Genomic DNA, 19,061 nt, shown 5'->3' with positions numbered 1-19,061 from the left:
TTCCAACCCAAACCATTCCATGATTCTAGAATTCTATGAAAATTAACTTACGGGATGAAAGGTGCAGAAGTATTAGGCATGAAGCTTATTTTGAGACGTGTGGAAGAAACCACTGGCTTTTCAAGGCTTTTAGGGCAGAATGCTGTACACTGTTCCATTTTTTTTCCCCTCTTAGCCAAAGAGTCTGTTCCTTGTTGTGTAGTACAGAATGCGTGGATGTTGTTCTAGTGTTTGTGTTGCTTGTCTTTGACTATAATCTGCCTTCAGGTATCTCTGCAAGGTGTACAGAATGGTGGCCAGGATCCACAGCAGCGTGCTGGCTGTAGCCCCCCACGCTGTTTTACCCTTGCACCAAAGATGCTTCTTGATGGTGAAATTGAGCAGGAAGATGAACTCTTAGCTGAGAAGGTGTCTGCTTCTAAAAGATAATAAAGGCTTGTGCTTGCATCAAGCCACTTTGAGGCTTCCTTAAGCTAAAAAAGCCTTGAGAACAAGTTCTTATGTGAAGAGCTCTAATAATACCATGGTACTAAGCTGTAGGATGTTTATTATGTGTGTAAAGCATCAGCCACTGTGTCAACACCTACCTAACTGAAAAGCATTTCAGGCAGAGGAGATGTCACACACTTTTCTCTCCACTTTACTGTAGAAGGGAGGAGGAAAAACCATGGCCCTGCAGAGTCCCCCTTTTTTCTAAGTGGAAATGTCAGCTTAGCTGAGTGCCACAGCTGGCTTTCACATGTTGTAATAGTGTTTGAGGAAGTTTGGAACTGCTATTTTCAGTATTTCTTTGACAAAAACAACAAAAAAGTTGCTCAGTTGTTTTCTTCCTGCTGAAAAGAAGCCACCACAGGTGGAGAAGTTAATAAAGTCACTTGCTGCTGAGTTTCACCACCCAGCAGGCAGCTCAAGTGTGGAAAGAGCTGAATGAGTTCATACAAGCCTGGAGGAGAAGCAGGGGTTGGAGGCTTTGATTCAGGGCTTTGAATATGTTTAATACATAGACCCAAATTCCTATTTCCAGCCATCTGGCTGCATTCTGTCAAGAAAGCCTCTGCTACGAATAACAGAATGAAAGTTAGGCATATGGAAAATCCCTCAGGTACACAGTGGATGGATCTAAATAAAATGGAAATATGTAGTTCATACCCCTGCTGCTCGTCCTTTTGCTGTGTGTGTAGTGATGTGTGCTCCTCATGGGAGCCTTCGCAGCCTTCAAGCTCTGCTTGTACCTAGCGGTGGCTTTACATGGCTGTGTGTACACCACTTCTTTTTCAGAACTCTCCTTCTCTCTGAAGTGCGACTAAAGATGCAACAGGGAAATGCAAGTGCAATTGGGGGTTTGTGTTTTTCCACTTTGTGCACCCTTCTGTGCCCTCCTTCCCCTGGTACAGTGCTAGCTGCTGTACCTCAAGCTTTTATAATGAACTCTGCCTTCCGGGCTTTGGTTCATCTGTGAGTTCTGTATGGGCTGTAGTGAAGGGGGGGGGCACAGGCCAGCTGGACCCCACAGGATGCTCAGGCTGCTGCATCCACATGCTGCTGGCACAGCTGTTGGTATGGCATGGGATGCTGAGTGAAATGTGGCAACTGCTGCCATTTTCTGCATTCAGGTGGGCAGTTATTGAAACCCTTCTAATATCTGGTTGGGACAGTTACAGTGGGTGTTAGCTGGGGATGTTGTTTCAGGGCATTGACAGATCCAAACTCTGAAGTTTTACAAACTACTGGGCTTGGCCAGCTGAAATCGCGCTCTTCCCCAGTGTTACCCAATAAGTGGCCATAGGTCTCCCTGTAGCCAGGGGCTGGGGCTTCCAAGCAACCAAACTGCAGTTCAGTGAGTCACTGCTTTCAAGCTGAGCTTGTGTTTCTGAGCGTGTGCTTTTAGCCAGCTGCAAATCTGCAGTGGAGCAGGCAGCCGGGGCCAGTGTAGTTGCTCAGGTGGTAGATGCTGAAGGAGCAGGCGTGTTCTGCAGTTGTGTAGTTTCTTTCTGGTTTTCTTTGCAAGGTGGTTGAACGTATCTCTTTGTAATTGGAGTGGAATGTGTGAGATGAGTTTAAAAACATGTCTGTCTTTTTTTGTTCTAAAGCCCTATGAGGATGCTTGTTTTCAGGTACCTTGGTCCTGCTGCCTAGAGGTGACACCTGAAAACCTTATGTCATTGTCAGTGCTCCTCCGTCTGTATCTGCGTGCACTGAGCAGCTATGTCTCACAAACTTTTCTGGTTTGTTTTGTTCAGGAGTTATAGCTGGACTCCTTCTTGCTTTGAGAAGCAGAATGACGGTCTCGCTATTCTGTTTTGAGAAGAGGACATAGAAGATCTGCCGCTGCACTTTCCCCAAGGTATGAAAGGTTTCTGGGGCAGGTGTGAGTTATCAGCTGTTTGTATTCCCCAGCTCCCCACGGCTATAAGAGCCACTGGGTCTTTTACTCGAGCTTCTCTCAGCTAGCGAGGTAAGAGGCAGTAATCCCGTGGCAATTGGTTGCTGCAGCTGCTCGGAAGCAACGGATCTGTCCAAGCAGCATGGTTAAGCTGTTGAACTAGAACTTGTGCCATTCTGTTGCTCGATTGCTGGTGACCATTGCTATGCTGTGAGTGATTTCAGATCAACTGATCTGTCCTGAGGCATCCTCCTGTGGAGGTCCCCAACCCCTTCCTCCAGAGGTACAGGAATTTAGGAGGTGAGGTCAGAACTGAGAGCCAGACCACAGCTAAAAGTGTTTGAGGCTTCTCTTACTATATTTGCACTTCCTCGGAACTTTCCCGCACAGCCTGGATATCCCACTTGCATAATCATATTACAGCGTTGCTTTACAAGGTGCCCCTTTTGCCTCCTGACTCGGGTATCAGATATGTGATAGCAGCCCAGGCTCCCTGGGTGTTTGCTTGGCCCTGCTCTGCTCACTTCAGTTTGAGCTGCTTATGCATTCTCTCCACGATTATGTGTTCTGCATGGGCTGGCTTTTACAGCCAGGAAGAGTGCTGGACATCCAGCAAGCCCTGAATGCTGCTCCATGGGCAATGGGATCGTCTGCAGTGTGACTGCCCAGTCGTGAGACCACCCTACAAACATTCCCTGTTCTCAGGTACTCAGACTTTTTAAAGTCTTTTTCCCCTCTCCCTTGCTTAGATTTTACTGTGCAATGGCATTTTGCAGCAGTCTTTTTGAGGGAGAATCTAGTGCTATTTGCCTTTTAAGTCATGTCTCACCTCCATTTTTTGGGTTTAAAATGTCAGGGATAGGTTGTCTGACTGCTCTGCCTGAGATCAGTGCTACATTGCGTCATATTGCCGAGGGCTGTGTCTGCTGGAATTTGAGTGGGGTGGAGTCAGCACAGTGTCTCAAACCAGCTGTCCAGTCCTTTGTGTTTCTGATGTTCTTAGATGGCATTAATACCAACGATATAAAGGACCCTAAAGGAGTCACAGGCAGCAGCCTAGTAACCTTTGTTAATGGTTTGCGTATTCCTTTAGGTGCTGGTTATTGATGCATATTTGAGGTTTAAAACGCCAGCAAGAGAGTCTGAGGGAGGAATCCTGATGAGAACAGTGAGAGGTGGTTGGGAGAAATGAAATGCTGAGGACTGAATTATTTCCAGTACATGCAGTTATTCCGTAGTTCAGCAGGAAACAGTGGGCATCCAGTCAGCGGACAATGATTGCCAGCTGAGCGTCAGGCATGTTCTTTAAACATGCTGTTTCCTTTTCCTTTCTTTTAGTGCATTAAAATGACTGACTGCTACTTTGTGCACAAATGCATTTAAAACACAGAGATCTGGGAAGCTGTGGAAGGTTTCAGCAAGGGGGACTCTAGATAATGAGTACAAATGTAATGCAGAAAAGGAAGGTGGGAGGAGAATTGCCATTGAAGCTTTGCAAGGCTCCTAAGACAGGCTCCTTCTCCAGACCATCAGTTATTCTGGCTTTACATTTCTGTTTTGTGCTTGAATTGTCTTAAAGTTTGTTGGAGCTGTAAGTTGAAATCACTGTAGTAGTGTCGGGAAGCAGCAAAGACAAACCTGCCGCATGCTGGACACAGCACTGGATGGGAACTGCAGGGACCTGCCTCCTGTTCAGTCCCTGCCACTGACTTGCTAAGCAGCGCTGAGCAAGATATTTCACCTAATGTGTCTCCTCCATTTATGAGGAAGGGTTACAGCTTCTAAAGCCTTCTAAAGGTTAAGGCTTCAGATTGCCCAGGGAAGTTCTGGCTGCCCCATCTCTAGAAGTGTTCAAGGCCAGGTTGGATGGGGCCTTTGGCAGCCTGATCCAGTGGGAGGTGTCTCTGCCCGTGGCAGGGGAGTTGGAATTAGATGGTCTTTAAGGTGCCTTCCAACTCAAACCATTCCATGATTCCACGATTCTGATTCTAGTGAGATCTGTTTGAAAATTGCTAGAATGTAGTGTGGGATTTGGTGTAAGGGATCTAAAATGTTCTGACTTCTTTCTACTACAGGTGTAGAGTGAAAATGGTGCAGAAATACCAGTCCCCAGTTCGAGTCTACAAATACCCTTTTGAGCTCGTCATGGCAGTGAGTAATGCTCAGCACTTTTCCTTCTCTGGCTGGCGAGGGCTGCAACGTCCAACCAGTGGGTGGTGGGGGAGGCAGTTTTCTCTAGCATGTCTTTGTGGCCACCTTACAGCTATATTATGGGAACAGAGATTCAGCTCTCTTCCTGTCTGTTTTTCAATTTTCCATGAAAAACAAGAATCAAGATCTCAGTATTTGAAGAGGGGCAGCATAGAGGGAAAAAACTCCTTCACAAGGAAGGCAGACATTGTGAGATGCAGGTAGGCAGGGTCAGTCTGTGACCAGACACCATCCTTGCCTTATCACCAAGAGCCTTTCACTTTAGTAGATCTCTAGATCTGATCCCAGTCAGTGCTGTAGGATGTATGCATCTAGAAACTGATTCTAAATCATACGCAGGTGGGTTTTTTTTGGTTAAAAGTTACAAGTCTTTGGAAAAATTCTTCCATATTGTTCTTCCCTGTTCACCCTGTAACTGAAATGTTTGGAGATCTCTCTCCAAGTGTTGTGATTTCCAGAAGGTGTGTGAGAGCCGTAAGGGAAGTTCAGTCACTGGTGGTGCACAAAGGTAATGTGAGCATGGCAGCTTCCTCAGAGTTTAAAGACATCTGTGATATTCTGGACATTGTCACAGCTCTCCAAGATGCAAGTGAGATATCCTGAAAGGTTTGCCATTGCATTGCGAGGACAGCACTGAGCAACTGGGTGTTTGTTGGATATGCTTGCTTATAGAATCCCAAGGCTTTGGTTTGTAATTCGTTGGGCATTGCAGTCTGCTCTAGGGATCCCCAAGGCCTAGTATTTGCCACTGTTCATCTGCTGATTTCCTCATTGTCTCTCTTCCCTGCTGAACAAGGACACCATTTTTTTTTGGTCAGATAGGGATCAAGAATGAAAATGGAAAGTTCTAGCCATTCCAGGAATGGGAGGGATAGCTAACGTGATACATGGTGTTCCTTTTGACAACGTTGTCTGTTCTGGATTCCTGGGAAATAAGTGCTATAAGATTTGTTTTAACCAAAACAGTCTCCAGTCTTCTACTTCCACAATTAAAACTGGGGGAGATTCTTCGTTTGGCCCTAACTGGGAATAATGACCCCTGAAGTCAGCAGCAGCTCCTCAGCTGAGGGCAGGCACCATTTGCTTTGGTGCTCTCTAATTACCACAATGAACACTTTCTTTTTGACAGCTGGGCTCTCCTTGCTTGTTTCCTGCCCTCCTCTCTCTTTCTTTTTCCAGTTTAATCCCAGTTTGCCATGTCTGTTAACAGCTGAGCCAGTACTGTGCTGTCGCAGTGCCCCAGCCAGGCTGGGGCTGCTATTTGTGGCAGTGAAACTTCTCCAGCTGTGTTCTTTGCTCTCTCTCTGCACCCTGTATTGGAATAAGACACCAGTACTTGCTGTCAAGATACCAGTGTTCTTTGCTCTGTGCATACCTCTCCACATTCCCGTTGTCCATATTAGCAGTATAAACCTAACACCAGATGCTTGTCTATAGATTGGCTGCTAATACAGGAGGGCTGCCTCTTGGCAAATGCTTTGTAAGCTGATTAGCGGAATGCCCAAAAGCCAACCTTGGATGGGTTTATTTTTCAAGTGATTTAGTTTTATTTGCTTTCAGTTTTTCAAGATGACAGCACTTAAAATTCCCTGATATTTCAGGGCTGTCATCCTTGAGGTGTTCAGCAAGCTCAAATTCCCATTCTTGGCTTGTATCAGAAACTGTGGACAGGAGGGCCAGGGAAGTGATTCTCCTCCTTGTACTCTGCACTGGTGAGGCTGGACCTCGCATACTGGGTTCAGTTTTCACTACAAGAAAGGCATTGAGGTCCTGGAGTGCATCCAGAAAAGAGCAATGAAACTGGTGAAGGGGCTGGAGAAATAAGTCTTACGAGGGGCGTTTGAGGGAACTGAGGTTTTTTAGCCCAGATAAGAGGAGGCTGAGGGGAGACCTTATTATTCTCTACAACTACCTAAAAGGAGGTTGTAGAGAGGTGGGTCTCTTCTTCCAAGTGATAGGTGCTAGGACAAGAGGGAATCGCCTTAAGCTGCGTCAGGGGAAGTTTAGATTGGACATTAGGAAAAAATTCTTCACAGAAGGGGTTCTCAAGCACTGGAACAGCTGCCCAGGGAAGTGGTTGAGTCCCCATCCCTGGATGTATTTAAAAGGTGGGTAGATGAGGTGCTTGGGGACATGATTTAGTAGTGGACAGGTATGGTTGGAGGTGATAATCTCAAAGGTCTTTTCCAACATTAAGATTCTATGATTACCTTAGCAAAGTTTTTGGTCCTCTTCTTATGAAGATCAAGTTACTTGTCCAGGGTCAAGTGATGGTGTACTGGAGCAGGGAGTTGAATATAGACCACTAGTCCCACTCCAATGTCCTGTGAAAATCATGTGTCTGTGGCAGGATCTGCTCTATTATGAAGGCTGGTGTTATAAAGTGATGTTTTAATCTGGAGGCAGCCCATGCAGCCTGAGCTGGGTGCAGGCTCTATCACATTTTCTGTGTTCCAATGGAGTCTTCCCTTTGTGTGGAAGCAGTGCGAGTTTTGCAGAGCTGTCAGTTGCTGGAAGTTTTGCAAGGAGAATGAGAGTACAGTGAAGCTGTTTTGTTCTGCAGCACATGGCATTGCTGTTAATCTGCTTCAGCACAAGACTGACAGTAGCTTCCTTGGCACTGGGAACCTGATAGTCAGCTGCTTTCATCTTTCCCTGCTTTGGAATGCCAAGGTCTCATACTCTGTTTAAGAGTAGGAAAGGGGAGGTTGTGTGGGTAACCTCAAGGCACCTCCTTGTTTTATGGGTCTTCAGACACCCTTGTGCTTGGCTCTTCATCTGTGTCATAGGGAAGGTTGTGCTTCTCGTGGCCTGTATGGGCTCCGTCATAAGGTAAGTAATGTTTGTTTGGAAAAGGACTTTCCCCCCAGAACCTCAAATGTCTGGACTCTGCTGCAGAAAATCATGTATGTGTTTAATTCCGATACGAAGCACTCAGAAGCAGGGTTGTCATAGGCAAAGCAGGCAGATGATTCATTGCTTCCTGGCCTTCTTTCAACACTGTTTCCCATGCCTCTTGTTGAGCCCCACCGTCAGGGACACCATTATCTTCCCTGGGGTTGCAGGGTGCACGTTTGTGCAGCTGAGCCTCTAGGCATGGGGATCTGCTTGGCAGCTGAGGCAGTGATTCTACTGTTAATACCATTGTTATTGTTTGTCTTGGGATAATTGTCTATGGATTCACACTGCTCACTAATCCTTGTGCAGCTTTCATTCTGGTGCTTGTAGGCAGTAGATCTGAGGTATCTTCCATGTCCTTGGAAGGAGGACTGTACTCCCCTCTTTGCCCTTTTTGCCAGTCCTGTGCATCTAAGGAAGGAAAAGGGAACTAGATTATCAGGTCTCTTCTGGTCGTTCTGGAGTCTGGGATTTTTGCTTTTGCTTGCTAGAAAAGTCCTTCCTTCTAAAAAGATTTAAATGCAGGGCAATCTTCCTGTGCCTGTCCCAATTCACAGGAGTAATTTTCACCTGCTTTGTTCCTCATCTGTACTCCTGCAAGGTCCTGCACCCAGTCAGAGCAATCCCAAGCACAAATCCAGGCTGGGCAGAGAATGGATTGGGAGCAGCCCTGGAGAGAAGGGCTTGGGGTACGGGGAGAGGAGAAGCTCAACATGAGCTGGCAATGTGCACTTGTCCGGAAACCACCCATGTCCTGGGCTGCATCCAAAGCAGTGGGACCAGCAGGGCGAGGAGGGGATTCTGACCCTCTGCTCTGCTCTGGTGAGACCCCCACCTGGAGTCCTGTGTCCAGTTCTGGAGTCCTCAGCACAGGAAGGACATGGAGCTGTTGGAGCGAGTCCAGGGGAGGGCACTGAGATGATCTGAGGGCTGGAGCACCTCCTGTACGAGGAGAGACTGAGAGAGCTGTGGTTGTTCAGCCTTGAGAAGAGAAGGCTTGGGGTAGTCCTTAGAGCAGCTTCCAGTAGTGAAAGGGGCTCCAAGAAAGCTGGGGAGGGGCTCTTGATTGGGGAGTGTAGGGATAGACAAGGAGGGATGTATTTAAGCTGAAAGAGGGGAGATTGAGATGAGATCTTCGGAAGATATATTTTGCTGTGAGGGTGGGGAGGCCCTGGCCCAAGTTGTCTTGATCCACTGAGAGGTGCCCCTGCCCACGGCAGGAAAGTTGGAAGTGGATGGGCCTTTCTGACCTAAACCATTCCATGATTCCTGATGCTACAGTACTGAAATACCCCCCAGGAACTTGTACATGCTCTCCTGTACTTGATGAATGGTTTGAGCTGCTGCAATAGTGGTGTGAGAGACTCATGACAGCACTGCTGTCAGTTCTTTGCTCCTCTTGCCACATTTACAATGTACTTCATGTTCAGCTCTCACTGCTGCAAACAGCAATGCATGGTTTCTGCTGCAAGCAAGGGGGCAGAACCTGGTGTCAAGGCAATGATAAATGTTGCAGAAAAGGGGAATGTTCTGCTTGCAGGTTTTACCCCTTGAGCAAAATCAAACCTTTATCACTTTACTAGCTGTGATTCTATCTTTTCTGTGAAACAAAAGCTCTTCAAAATGCAACACAAGTAGATTAAAGGCTGGGTTTATTAAACTGTTAAAAAGGCATATTAACATGTGAAAATATATGCCTGTAGCTTGACATTTAAGCTGACTGCATACTGGATACCAGCTTTGCTTATAACCTTTGGGAGGTTTACTACTGCTATCTAAAAACATGTCATGGTTTTGAAAAGGCAAAACAAAAATCAGGTATTTGGGAGTTTGCAGCAGCATCAGCTCTCATCATGTGTACCACTTGTAATCCATGCTTAAGATGAAACTGCTCTTGAGCCCTACATGTGCATGATGTGAGTCAGAGCTTCTTTCAGCTTGACCTCGTTTCTTCGTGCTGCCCACGGCATGTGGTGACACACATATGAGCAGCTAAGAGCCCTGTCTTTTGAACGCACATACGGGCAGCAGTGGCGTGTGATTCTCACTGTGCTGGTTGAGCTCTTCTGTCTCAGGTGCTTCTGCTATGGGCAGCATGGGGCAGTTGTTCTTCAGGTGCGTGTGTGGTGTACAGGCACTTCTTATCTCAAGCACCCCTTGGACTCTCCCATATATCTGTTAGGTGGCAGTTCAGGATTCCCCTTCCTGCGACTGCAAGTGACATCCTGGTCATGTGAGGCCCTAGTAGCTCAGGGAGTGTTTTCTAGTTTTAGTGGCAATTCAGTGTTCTCTGCATTTCTTTGATCTGGAGTTGTTTGTTTTTCTGTTAAGATATACTAGGAAACAAATGGAACCGGTGTGATGTGTACTTCTGTTTCTTCTCAGTATAGTTTGAGTGCTGGAGGCACTGACAAGCTGTGTAGCAAATTTAGTTCACACTGCAAGTGTTGTGGGTTTGTTTAGGGTCAGAAATTACTTCACATGGAGTAAGAAGCAGAAAGCATCCCTTCACCATCATCTGTACACTCCTGCTGTAACACCAGTTCAAAGCCCATCCAAAGCAACCATCCCTGACCCTGTACGAGATGTCTCTTGCTTGCCTGACCCCGCTGAAATGGTCTTGGCAATAGTCACTGGATTTGCCCCTGAATAATCCACCAGCAGCTCAGCCTTGGCAACACTGGCAAAGCTGCTTTGCAGTCACTGAAGTCTTGCTCCTTTACAGCAGCTGAAGATCTGACCCACAGGTAGATGTGGGAGTCAAACATCTGGTATGACTGAAATCAAAATGCACCCTTTATTTCATCTTCCCATCATTGTTTTATGCCCACAGTTTTGGAAGGCTTGTATACACAGTATAATTGAAAGCAGGTCCTGACTATTTCAGCTGTCGGGTTTAGCTGCAGGCGAAGGACCTCTGGATACTGAGGTCTGGGTCCTGACAGCTGGTATTGCTTTCCATACACCTTTCCAAAATGGTTTTTATTTGTGCCTATTCAGCATTAGCATGCATATTGTTAAAGTCGTTAGAAATTGAAGTAGCTTTTTTTAATGAATTCTTCCTGTTGCATTTGGCACGCTGAGCTTATAGAGTCTGCTTGAATCCCGATACACCATATGTGGTCCCCTCTCTATGCTGCAGGCCCTTAAAGGATTTGATATTTCACTGATTGATGCAATGATGCTTTTGCAACAGAACCTCTAAGCCTCTCTTTTGCAGGGCAGGCAAAATAGTGTGTCCGACAGCTTGCAGTACACGTTGGTAACAGATAAAATGTGAAAGCACTATAATCTACCAGCAGCCTGATGTCTAGCAAACATCACGTTCATTCTGTGGGCTTGTTTAGAGTGACAAGTTCAATGTGTGTGTTCACAGTCCACCTAGGTCTCAGGCTGCTGCTGTCTCACTGCATTAGAAGCGCAGACTGGCTGTCTAGGTCAGCTACAGTGCAGTATCTCACAGTGCCTACAGCGCAGGTGCACCACAGCACACATCTTTGGGAGTTCCTATACACTTATTGTAATTGCAAACTGGAATATCCCTGTCTGGAGCTCCAGGCTGTTGTCAGTTATCCAGTATCATCACAGGCTGGTTTTAAATAAAAAAATAAATAAAAAAAAAAAAGTAGAATCTTAGTAGAATCTTAGAATATTTGATGCTGGTTCATTGCCTCTGCTTTAAAGTGTGAGCTCTGCAATAAGAGGAGTACTTGCTGCAGGGAGACTGGAGCTTTTTCTGACTGCTGGAATCCCTTGGAGGCAGCGGTGATGGTGCAGCTGATCAGAGAGTTGTGCAGAGTAACTGGAGAGACTTAAGTGGAGCTCCAAGAGCAGCATGTGCAGAAGCACTGGAGAAGAGGTTCCTGCATGTCCTGCTACCTGCTGTGTCCTTGGATAGGCACAGATGGCAGGCGGTAGAGCTTTGCGGCCTGTGTGCCCAGTGCTTGGAAGCTCCTCTGGATCCGCTCTGACACAGACAGTGACATAGTTTTCAGGTGCTGTGTGAAGTGGTGTTTCTGGCTGACAGTACACTAGAGATTGAGAGAGAAACGATGTGCAAGGGGTGAAAAGGTCTAAAATAGCTGTGTTTTGGTGTTCAACCCATGTCACGTGATAGGAAATATCCTGGTAATAATCTGAGCAGTAGGTAAGAAATGAATACTCCCCTAGGGAGCACAATCTACTCTCTTTGGTTTAGAACTTGCCTTTTAAGCACAGACAAATTGCCTGTGGATGTGGATGACCTACAGCCATGGTCTGTGCCAAGTATTGTACAGCAGGCAGCTTCCCTTGTCTCTTTTGCCTTGTTTTGAGGGATAAATTTGTTGTGATTGTCAGAAGCTGCTGGGTTAACATTTCATGCACTTACAGAGAATCTAGTGTTGACTCAAGACACGATGCTTCAGTGTGACTCGATGATTTGAAACCATGCTGTCAAGATACACTATAAATATCCCATCATCCTACTGGTGAGAAGCATTTGGCAACAAAAGTCAAAGTAATGATTTCTGTGTCAGCCTCGTTGATTTTTCACCACTGCATTCATGTGTTCAGACCTTGCCCCTGCCACCACCTCCTCATGCATGAAGCAGGTTGTCAGCAATACACAGGCTGAACAGAGCACTGGCATTTGTCTTGAGATTATGGTGTGGGTTATTGACCCTCGAGCAAGGAGAAAATGTCTAGTGAGTGCTGTTTACCACACTTGCTGGAAGTGGGTGGAAGAACTGCTTATTCATTCAGAGTTCTGGAGAGCTGCCACCAGCATCTGGCTGGTGCCTTTTGGGGATCACAGTAGTTGGATAGTTTGGCATTGTCACTGCTATGATGCCATTGTCTGGGCAAAATGTTTTGGGAGCGAATGGTGCTGGCACCACGTGTGAGTTGGAGAGATGTACAGTGATTCAAAGAGTCTGTACAGTATAATCCCTGTTTTCTTTATTCACCTTCTCCAGCTGCAACATGGAGGCTTATTTCCTTGAAGGATGAGTCATTTCTCAAGCTTAATCTGATCAGTGCAGCCCATGCTGGGATGGAGGAGCTCTAAAATCAGTCAAAGTTCAGTGGTCCTGCAACACAAGGAGACAGAGCGCAGCTGGAGGTATCACCATGATCTTATGTTCCAGTGGTGACTAAAGGACCCCTCTCTCTTACAGACTGTGTAGGTGCAGAAGGCAATAAGCTCTTGAGCAAGGACCGAAAGAGGCAAGAAAATTAACCATCATCAACTGTTACATCTCAACCAGCATGGAAGATTTTAAACTACTAAGCAAGGTGGCTGGCCCAGGTCTGGCCCGGAGATACAGCGAGTTTGTATCAATGCTCACAGCAGCTACTGGTGAAGATGGATTGTCCTTCTGACTGGCATTGCTGTGTAAGCCAGCCGTTGTGATCTGGGGTGATTCACCAAGCAGCGCATGTGCGATTTGATACTGGGTTGCTGCGCTCTGCTCTTTGAGGTGTTAATCACCTGAGATGTCTTCTTCCTTGCCTTCCTAGCTGGATATATCCATCGTGTTCCATAGTGGGCTCTGGCAGTGTAACACCCCAGCCAGCAGTGGTTCCTGGGCACGGCACCGCTTCTGGAGCTGTTTGTGATGGCTGATTGTGCCTTGAGCTGCTCCATCACTGAGCTTCTCCTCCCTGGTAAGCAGAGGAGGATGCTACAGCAGAATAGCTGAACAGGGTGGTGTTTCTTCTTGGCCAGATCGGGCATGCTGGTCATTCCCGAGTTGGCTTTGTGCAGCTGCAGTGCGTGTCCTGGCTGCAGCACACTCGCTGTCGCTCAGTGGTGCTTCTTTTGTAATAGGCAGCTGCTGCTGCCTCAATTGTTGCTTTCACTAAAATCTGAAGAAATGAGGCAAATCGTTGGCTGCAGTGCAGGGAGAGCTAACACTGGGTCAATGTTTGCAGCCTGGGTACTCTGGTCCAGTGGACTCTTCACTGACAAATCTTACTCTTTTTTCTAACACAAGTGTCATTGCTCAGGCCTCAAAGTCTTTCTCTGCTACTCTGCTGTGCATCTCCTTGGAAGTTCCCATTTTCCATGACTTCAGTGCATTTCTCCAACCCAAACATCCATTTGATCCCTCCCAGCTGCTCCATATGGATTTTAATTTGCACTGCTGTGGCTGATGAGAAGCAGGATCTGTGCTACTGATTACAAAGCAAGGGGACCATTGTGTCTGCTTAGTAGATATGTGGCCCCCTGGTCCCCTTCAGCACGGAGACTGAGTAGAAGGAGGGACTGCAGGCTGAAATGATTTATTTTTTCTAGAAGGTCATAATCTGAACACACCTGAATCTGGAGAGAGAGATATTCCTGTGTCATTAGAGCTGCTTGAAAGCCAATTCAAACGTGTCCACTTCCCACTTCAGTGATGAGGGTTCTGATCTTGCTTCTCTTTTCAAAGCAATGGTGATCTGGACATCTCTAGCTCAAAACTCAATGTCATTTTTCCTCCTCATTTCCCATTCATCTGAACAGAGATGGATGTTTTCTTCCTTTATCCTGGCAAACTGCACATGGCTGTAACCAGACCGTGAGGCATCTTGTTAATTAGTAGAGATTTAAACTGTGTATGATCACGAAAGCTTGAAATGTTTTAGTCTTTAACACAAGGGTGAAGTCTTATTCTTGTAATATATTTTTATGACATAGACTACAACACTTTGTCAACATCAGATGAATAACAGTTCATTTTTTTCATGTGTTCTACACAAGATAACCTTCCCCAGTAGCTGGGCTTTTGCACCTCTTGAAAAGTTCAAGAACTTGAAAAGTTCTTGCCTCTCAAGTTCATTTTGGCGTCATGGAGGAGTCAGTCTGTAGTTTTTCCATTCCTGTTCTTTTTCCTGTACCTGAACAAGCAGATCTCCCTGTTGCCATCACTAATGAAGCCCTGAAAACCAATCAACCCATCCCTGAAGACAACAGCCATGCAGCCACTTCAGACCACCACTCACTAAGGAGAAGATGAGTGTTTTCCTGCCAGCCACTGTTCAGAACAGCTCAGTTTGTTTCTGTCTGAGTTCATGGACAGTGGCATTTAGCATGCAAGCACTGTATATTTGCTCTGCAAAAGGATCTGTGTACAGATAGGGAGAATCCAAACCGGTTGTCTGTTTGCTATGTATCAGTGAGAAGAGCCGCCTCTCTGAGAGGTGGCTGGCATGGGTGGAAAGCCAGAACTGCTGCCCTGGGAGCCTGCATGCAGCCCCGGGACTGAGAGGATAACACTCCCTCTAGGATATTAAGGTATGAAACTAGATCATCTCAAAAAAGCTGCCTCTTGTTGGAGCACATGGAACCACTTTGGACCCAGCAAATGCTGGCTGGAAGGAGTTGCTAGGAAGGAGCCTTGGCCTGTGCAGGAAAGTTTGGATTTTGAGGTGTTCTGTTTCACACAGTGCTTGGCTTCCCTGTTGTTTGAGATTCCAAAAGCCTCAATTGTGTCATGGATTTCAAGGTCACTTGGTAGGAAAGATTGTAGAAACCTGTAGAGGAGAAGCAGGAGTCACTGTTATAAAAGGCGCTGCCTCCAGCTGTGTTCTCTGGATCTTGTAGGAAACAGCTATTGTTGTGTATAACGAGAAGCAGTCATGTACAGCACTGTCAGTACGTTTAACAGCTTGGGATGAGGGAGGGGAAGTACTCAGAGAGGACCTCTGAGTCCTGGAGGGGAAGGGGTTAAGCAGCTGAAATAGAGGGCTTGTAGAGCAGGGTGATGTTCCCTTTCCTTGGTGGTTGTGAGCCTTCAGAATGTAATTTTTTGGGTTTGATGCTTGTATTATTGTATAACTTGTTCTTGTTTGGCATCTGCCTGACCTTAGAATCACAGAATCATAGAATCACCAGGTTGGAAAGGACCCACTGGATCATCAAGTCCAACCATTCCTAACATTCCCTTAAACCATGTCCCTAAGCCTTCAGGGCAATCTCTTCTCACAGATGCATTTCTTTGTACTGGTTAACGTGCATTTGAGTGATAATTTAGGACACAAGCATGACTTCGCATCATTGTCCTCACAGACACTCTTCTCGCAAGGTACTTCCATTTGTTGCAATGTTGGTCCCATCATGTTTGGCCAGTGCAGATAAAACTGCTCAGACACTTCTCCCAGGAGATCGCTGGCCAAACCTTGTTATCACAGGGCAGAACCTTGGTCACAGCATTCCTTATTGATTTCATAGTCAGCCACGTCCCTGTTGATTGTGTTGCTCACTGTGATAAATCGCTTGTCAGCTCCTGTAGCACCAAAGGGGCTGGGATGCAGCAGTCACTGGAAGCAGTTTGATATAACGTGTGCCTCTGACTCATAGAATCATAGAATCATAGAACCATAGAATCACCAGGTTAGAAAGGACCCACTGGATTATCGAGTCCAACCATTCCTTACACTCCCTTAAACCATGTCTTCCTCCTCTCCACAACCTCCTTTCAGGTAGTTGTAGAGAGCAATAAGGTCTCCCCTCAGCCTCCTCCTCTCCAGGCTAAACAACCCCAGCTCTCTCAGCCGCTCCTCGTAAGACTTGTTCTCCAGCCCCTTCACCAGCTTCATTGCTCTTCTCTGGACACACTCCAGAGCCTCAACATCCTTCCTGTGGTGAGGGGCCCAGAGCTGAACACAGTACTTAAGGTGTGGTCTCATCAGTGCCGAGTACAGAGGGAAAATAACCTCCCTGGACCTGCTGGTCACGCCGTTTCTGATACAAGCCAAGATGCCATTGGCCTTCTTGGTCACCTGGGCCACTGCTGGCTCATGTACTATTGCTGTCAAGCATTACCCCCAGGTCCTTCTCCTCTGTACAGCTCTCCAGCCATCTTCCCCCAGTCTGTAGCACTGCATAGGGTTGTTGTGCCCCAAGTGCAGGAACCGGCACTTGGCCTTGTTGAACCTCATGCCATTGGCCTCGGCCCAGCGGTCCAGCCTGTTCAGATCCCTTTGCAGAGCCTCCCTACCCTCCAGCAGATCCACACTTCCACACAGCTTAGTGTCATCTGCAAACTTGCTGAGGGTAGCAAACTGGAACTGGGTGGCTGTGGTACGGCTGGTGAATGCCCTGTGCTGGGGGTGCCCTGGGGCTGCTTGGCTGCCTGTGATGCTGCAGCGCGTTTGAGGTGCTGTGAGACAGTGGGGCAGGGGCGCATTCACACAGACACATGCACTGCAGCCTTGCATGAGCTTCCCTCATCCTCCCTTCTGGCTGAATGAGCTGACCCCACTGAAAACTTGAGTATCTGCTATGGATTTCCTGCATGGGTTAAATTTTCTCAGCTAGAAATTGTTTCACTTGTAAATTTTCTTCCATTTATTTTCTACTTATTTGAATTTTTAAATTACAACAGGCTGATGCCTGCAGCTATGTGATGGATTTTTTTTTATAATTTAGACACTGAGGGCCCAAGCCCCCGAGTCCTGTGGCATGGTTGGTTGGGTGGGCTGAAAGCATATTGACCCGAAACTTTGAGAAAATAATTACTCTAAAGTGGGTTGTTGAGATAGTTTGATTGGTAAATCAAGTGTTCACAGTGCTCTGGAGTGCCCAGACAGCTCCTGCTGTGCAGCTGCCTGGGGGGTTTCTTCAGCCCAATCCCATGTGAAGTTGATGCAGGAATCTGGTCATTCTTGAAGGGAAGCCCTGGCCAGGACTGGAGTGATGGTCTGGCCTCCTCGAGCTGGAGGCGCACATGTGTTAGCTAGGTCTGTCTGTCTGTGCCAAACCTGCTGGGATTTGGAAAAAGGGAAGAATGGCTTCACAGAGCCATCCATTTTCTAGATAAAAATTTGATCTTGTTCAAGACTTCATTCATCAAGGTGGTTGTCTTAAAGAAATAGTGTGGGTGTGCACTTCAGAGAAAGTAGAGACACAATGCTGCTGTTATTGCCGCTGTTACTGCTTCTGGGGCAGAGAAGAGAGGCAAATGATGGTTCCTGTGTACTGGTCAGTGCAGCTACTGCAGCAAGATCAGAGAGCAAAGACAGGCAGGTCAGCATCCAAAGTGTTAAAACAGGCTGATATGTAGTGCCTGTTATGTGACTGGGATGTTCTGTTGTCCAACTTGCACTCTGTAGAATTGTAGAGAAGGAGAAGAAACAACAGATTCTGGCAGAGACTTGGAAAAAAAAAAAAAAGAGATACAGGATTTCTCTGTCTTCTATTTCCCTCAGTTTCTCTACTGGAGGAAAAAGGAACTGTTGGGTATAGGCACTGATTGATAAGAGGATGCTGGGTGCAACGGACAGCTCACTCTCCTTATTGTTTGATCCGTTCAGTGGTGGAAGACCTGGCACATTAACAGCACAACTTTATTGCTATCCTTCACACCATCTCAGGCAGCTGCTGTGTTCTTAGAGGAATTGTGCAAAGAAAATCAGTGAAGGACTTCACATCGATGTGTGAAAAGGAGTCCTTTTCAAATATGGAAGTGTTTATGTTTGGGTGATGGGTTTGGGCGGTTATTTTGGTTCTGTCACTGGGGCTGTGTGTAGACACATGCCTCTGCCCTGACCTCTTCACTCTCCAGATGTTGTTTAGTTGTCTGAAATTAGTGACTGTGCCGTTACTGCAAACTAGTCTTGGTTTTGCTTGATCTAATGACGATTTGTTAGGGAACCTGTCCCAGTCAGGTCAAGTGTGTGGCTAGAGGAGAGAAATTCAGCTGTGTGCAGAGACCCAGGGCCTTGATCGTCACATTGGAAACAGACAAGCCTGGATTCAGAGACCGGAGGTCTCCAGACTGGCTATTATGGTCTTTCAGCAGTGAGGAGGCACTCACAGGGCTGTGTTCTGGGTGAAGCCGTAGAAGCGAGGCTTCTGGAGGGTGGCTATGCTCTGACCGTTCACTGTCCTAGTGGAGAAACAGTTTTTGTTTCTCTGCAGACTCCCTCAAGTACTCATGGCACCACTGCTCTGCACGTCTTTGATTTGTGGGAAATCATGAGTACTGGGGACAAGAAGTCCTTGGCCAGCCCTAATCCTAACCCAGAAGAATGGATGGCATCAGTTCAGCTGTGCTTCCTACTGTTGGTCCTTGCTCGTTAAACATGGAACAGATGGTGTTACTGGCTTGGCCAGAGCTGTGAGCAGAGGTGGTGGAGGATGCATCAGGGTGCAGGCAGGCAGGGATATGGTGCTGCATGGCTGATGGTGATGAGCGCCAGGCACTCCTTGCAGGAACAGAGGTACAGGATTTTAGGGGTGTTTAGGCAGAGCTGTGAGTTGCTGTCAAGCCCACGGACAGTCCTAGGACTGTTCTCACCTGGTCTCTGGCACTCAAGGTGGTGTCCAACCTCTACTGTTTTCCGAAGTCACAGGATTAACTGGGGCAGCCTTCATTTGGGATAGAGTTTCCAGTTCGGCTTCTTGCAAGTGTGATAAGGGCCTGAGTAAGGAGTGGTATGGACACGGCTGAATGCAGACCACTGCAGATCAGAACAAAGGTGCTCACAGTGTTCACAGTCACTGAGGCTCTAGTGGCTGAGAACAGGCAGCCTGGAGACGGTCTTGCTTTTATGGGCTGGAACAGAAAAGATTTGCAAAGGAGAACAGGGGAAAGACTTTGAC

At 46.9% G+C, this 19,061-nt stretch overlaps 1 protein-coding gene across 2 annotated transcripts in view; it reads left to right on the top strand.

The window, feature by feature from the left end:
• Positions 1-19,061, top strand: part of SEC14L5 (SEC14 like lipid binding 5) — a 47,040-nt gene that overhangs the window by 1,978 nt on the left and 26,001 nt on the right. The window contains exons 2-3 of one of the 2 annotated variants that reach the window (XM_054080962.1): positions 2,241-2,344; positions 4,459-4,534. In XM_054080962.1, coding sequence (XP_053936937.1) covers positions 4,472-4,534 — 63 coding nt within the window. In that variant the 5' untranslated portion in view covers positions 2,241-2,344; positions 4,459-4,471. Of the gene's footprint in view, positions 1-2,240; positions 2,345-2,951; positions 3,089-4,458; positions 4,535-19,061 lie in introns of those variants that run through there. The other variant, XM_009571011.2, reaches the window with a different exon arrangement.

This window comes from Cuculus canorus, chromosome 15, assembly GCF_017976375.1.
Source record: "Cuculus canorus isolate bCucCan1 chromosome 15, bCucCan1.pri, whole genome shotgun sequence".
NCBI classification, from domain to species: domain Eukaryota; kingdom Metazoa; phylum Chordata; class Aves; order Cuculiformes; family Cuculidae; genus Cuculus; species Cuculus canorus.
Note: the sequence above shows the minus strand (reverse complement) of the source record. Positions and strands in the feature narration are given on the sequence as shown.